The 4,693-nt window shown below is 34.1% G+C and overlaps 1 protein-coding gene across 1 annotated transcript in view; it reads left to right on the top strand.

The window, feature by feature from the left end:
* The first annotated feature begins 3,978 nt into the window (after nt 1-3,978).
* LOC108755799 (agrin) overlaps nt 3,979-4,693 on the top strand; it is a 63,645-nt gene continuing 62,930 nt past the window's right edge. The window contains exon 1 of the mRNA XM_018499072.1: nt 3,979-4,379. Within this exon, the coding sequence (XP_018354574.1) occupies nt 4,325-4,379 (55 nt within the window). The 5' untranslated portion in view covers nt 3,979-4,324. The remainder of the gene's footprint in view (nt 4,380-4,693) is intronic.

Here is a 4,693-nt window from a genome sequence, read left to right as displayed (position 1 = left end):
CATATATATATATATATATATATATATATATACGAGGGTAGTTCGAAAAGTTTTCGGTCTGACAAAGAAAACATATGATTTGTGACAAAATTTTTTTTCATTTTTTAACCCCCTTATAAGTCAATGCACTTAAACCAACAATATTCCTTCTTTAGACCTTCAGTATATATAATGCAATTTTTCTAACTCTTCAAAATAAGCGCTTGTCTCAGCGACGACCTCCGTATTTGAAGTGTATCTTTTTCCAGCGAACCATTTCTTCAGATTCAGGAACAGAAAAAAATTACTGGGGACTAAATTTGATGAGTATGATGTATGTGGCAGCAATTCGAAGCGCAACTCATGAAGTTTTGCGACTGCAATTGCAAAAATGTGAGAAACAAGTTTTCAAAAAATACCAAAAAACTTATTTGCTTTACTCGACGTAACAGACAAACTACTAACCACATCTATCTGAAATTTTTTCGGAGGCCCTCTGAAGAATCAAACTTAAGAGAAATCAGCCTTTTAATACTCCCGATACCATGTCTATGTCAGGCTGAGAACTTTTCGAACTACCCTTGTGCGTGCGTGCGTGCGTGCGTGCGTGCGTGCGTGTGTGTGCGTGTTTCGAGAAAGTCTAAGAGAAAAGCCTATAGAAAAAAAATTGTAATTTTGCAACAATATTAAGATATTAGTATCATGAATATGCATACTTGTTTCTAGAACATTCGTATAAGAAAAAAATCAATTTAATAATATCAAATTTCAATCGGATATATTCCCGGATATTAATGATACCCGATTATCCGATCGGATAGTAAAAAAATGATAGAATAATACCGAAGGATAATACCAGATACTAGATATCTGGTGCATCCCTAATATTATATATATGTTACGAGCAAAGTCCGTAAGTGGATAGTGTCGGCATTGCCCGGGCAATATTAACAGAAATAAAATTGCAACTCGGATAATATCAACACTGCCAACTATAGAGACTTTGCCCGTTACATATATATTACATACATAATTGTTTAATTGAATCTAAGCTTTTAAAAAATTATATATATATTTTGAAAGAAATAAATTTTCAAGTATTTCCAAATATTTATGTATACCTCTGTGTTCCGAAGGCTTACTAATATCATCTTTTAGCTTATACTTTTCTCTCGAATCATTAAAAGTTTAGTTGCTTTCACCTGCTTTTGTAATATTGCGACAAGTTTTTGTACAAGCACTCCGCGGTGTTTGTTTTGATATTGATTTGCCAAATGTAAACAGACCATGACAGGTACAAGAATCTTTAGGGTCATACGGTACTAAATGGGCAAGTATTTCAGGTATAATAAAAGGATCAAGTACAGTACCATTGAAAAGTTGAAGTAAGAGCGTAATTACTTCTCGAGCATGTTAAAATGATTTATGTCAGTTTTTCGTAATTGTTCAAAAAGACGATATATACTATTTTACTACAAAGTATGTATTCTTAGATTTTTTTCAAAACGATGTCTTGATCGTTATTCAAAAATTCTTTTATATAATAAATAAATTTTTCAATATAACATATTATTATATATAGGACCGTATATGTGATAACACAAATTACAAAAATCAAAGCCTTAAACGGTCTAAGATCTTAAATGCTTGTATAATTCTTGCGTGAATTTATATACTACATATGTAACCCCAGAAATGCGCGTTGAAATGATTTTTCGGTCTTTGAAAACGGTAACTCTACTAAACTACCGCAGTATTATCACAAGTTAAATTGACTAGCAATTTAATAAATATTTAATGCAATTAACATATTAAATGTAAATAATTAATTCTTATTGCGAAAAATATTACCTCGGCCGGGAATCGAATTATTTTTGCATTTTGTGCTAGCGTCCTCAGCCTTTAGACTATCAAGGCTTTAGTAATATTCTTCGCAATAATTAGCATATGAAGGAATAACATTTCTTTAGGCGACGTAAATAAACAATAAAAAAATTAATTATTTACAGATTTTAATATGTTATTCAACATTATTAAGATCGTTTCTCGAAGATGCGAATTGCATCAAATATTTGTTAAATTGTTAGTCAATTTAATTCGTGATAATACTGCGATAGTTTAGTAGAGTTAGCGTTTTCAAAAACCGAAAAATTATTTCGGCGCACATTTTCTGGAAATTACATACGTAGTATATAAATTCACACAAGAATCATACAAGCATTTAAGATTCAAATAAATTTTTATTTTTTATTTTGTATTTTGAAAACGTCCTAGTTACCGATTTGTTTTCAATCGCTTTGAACTTAAAACATTACATATTTCAAATTCGAAACATTTAAATGTTACAATGTAAGTTTGAAATAAACATTATTTTCCATGAAACTTGCCTATATTTCGTATTTACGAACTTTTTCAGTTTTTTTCAGAAAATTCAACTTTCGTGTGGTTAGCAGCGAAATAAAAAATGTTATAATAATTGGAACAAAATATAGTACAAACGTTAAAAAACGTTTTAAAAATCGTAAATTATAACATTTTTCAAGATTATGTTTATTAGAAACAAACATTTTCAAAATTTTGCTATGTTAACAATTATTGAAAAACATTAAGAAATGAGACTTTTTTCAAAATAAGTGATAAGGAATAAAAATTGTTTTACAAATATACAATATTTTATTTCTTTTTTTCATCAGCGACTTCAAAAACCTCATGATATGAGAGAGAGAGAGAGAGAGAGAGAGAGAGAGAGAGAGAGAGAGAGAGAGAGAGAGAGAGCGGGGGGGGGAGAGAGATTTTTGCTACATTAAAAATATTTAAAAATTTATGCCCGCCATATTGGGTCCTACGTTTTATTTTTCTGCTATTTCGATCTCAAAATCGTAATTAGCAACCTCGAAAACCCCCTGATACCGAATTTCGATTACATTAAAAATATTTAAATATTTATGTTCGCCATATTGGATCCGCCACTCTTTTTTTTAGTTAATTTTGATTTTGAATTCGTCATTGATTTCGAAAACCCCTTCAAATTTCATATAAATTGAAAAACTCTTTTATATTTTGGTCAACTTTTCGGAATTCTGGCTCACGTACTGTACATCGTTTCAATCTCGAAAGTCGGACATGAAGAAGCGACACACAAAATATTAATTGTGTGTTTTGTGTTCCATGTTCCGTGTACATACATTCTGTACAATTGGAATATAAATTCTCTAATTTTTAAATTACAAAACCGAATATAAGTACTTCCAGATAGAACACAAATGATACTAATAGGATATCATCATGACTTAATTTGCTCATAAATAAACTTATAAATGACAAACAAAGTCATGATAATATCTTCTAATGATATTATTATGATTTCTATGTTCTACCTAGGCTTGAAGTTTTCAAGCAGAACAAAACGACATTAAAACGGCTCCAAAATAATTATTAAAAGTCATTTTTTAATCACGATTCATTTTACTGTCGTTTGGATGTTATCTTGTGGCCTGTTATTCCGCTTGAGATATCTATGTATTTCATGAGGAGAATTCTCGTTCTTATAATCTCCTTTTTCGAATCCCCGTTATCATCTGCGATTTGCGTTAGGACCGCGAGCGAAGTATCCTTGGTCTCTAATTCACTGATGATTAAAAAAATTGATCAAGTAAGACAAAGTGGCCGAAGCAGAACGATAAGAAGAGCAGAAGAAGGATGTCCTAGCTACAATGGAGGAGGAAGAGTTGGCCTAGAAACACTGAGTGTTCCCCGGCGTTTCGCGGTGACGCGATGCATCCAGAAATGACGAGAAAGAAGACGGGGGCTGAGAAGAGAAGAGAGGGGTCGGTGGGGTAGTCTCTTCCCCACCTTCCGGCGCGGGACAGGGGGGCAGTCGGGCGGTAACCGTCCTCTCTTTTTGACGGCTGCTGTCGACGATGATGGTAATAGTAAATGGTCCGTGGAGAGGCTCTTTATTCCGCGCCTCCACTGGAAACGGGAGCACGCCACGTGAAAGTAGGAAGGGGAGGCTATAGTCGGGCTGACGTCGCTCCGTACGCTTCAGTCGTTCGTGGATCTCGAAGGACGATAGAGGTCGAAGAGGACACTTCCTCCTCTCCTGGCCTCGCGAAATCTTTTGGCACGCTCTTTCTCGAGCCTTCTCTCGGTTTTCTTCTTCTTCTTTTCCTTCTTCTTCTTCTTCTTCTTCTTCTTTCATCACCGCTCTACTCCCGCAAGACCGCAGTGACGAGGGTCTCAGCAATAGGATAATCGCCAGAGCGATTCCAGAAGGAATTCGTCGCCCGTGCGAACATACCGTTTTGTGAAGTCAGATTGGCAACGTCGTGATAGTATCGGAAGAATGCGTCGTCAGCTTTCACTCATCCTCGGGATTGTCCTGTTGGGCTGTCTTCAAGGTCGGTATCACTTTTAGAGATGTACTAAGACAATACCGTATGATTGGAATTATATTTGAAAACGATGCTGAGTGTCGACGTGTTATTCTATACAAATGCGCGCTCATTATTTACTTGGGATTAAAGATTCTTTTCTTGGGATTAAAAAAATAGCAAGAACGATAAATTAATTTTTAAGGCAATTTGAATGAGATGATGGTATATATGTGTGTGTATGTGTATATATATATATATATATATATAGATATGTATGTATGTATATATATATATACACACACACACACATATACACACATACACGCTCACACACGCAC

Source organism: Trachymyrmex septentrionalis, unplaced genomic scaffold (assembly GCF_001594115.1).
Source record: "Trachymyrmex septentrionalis isolate Tsep2-gDNA-1 unplaced genomic scaffold, Tsep1.0 scaffold126, whole genome shotgun sequence".
NCBI classification, from domain to species: domain Eukaryota; kingdom Metazoa; phylum Arthropoda; class Insecta; order Hymenoptera; family Formicidae; genus Trachymyrmex; species Trachymyrmex septentrionalis.
The sequence above is the reverse complement of the archived record's forward strand: the minus strand, read 5'-3'. Positions and strand labels throughout refer to the sequence as shown.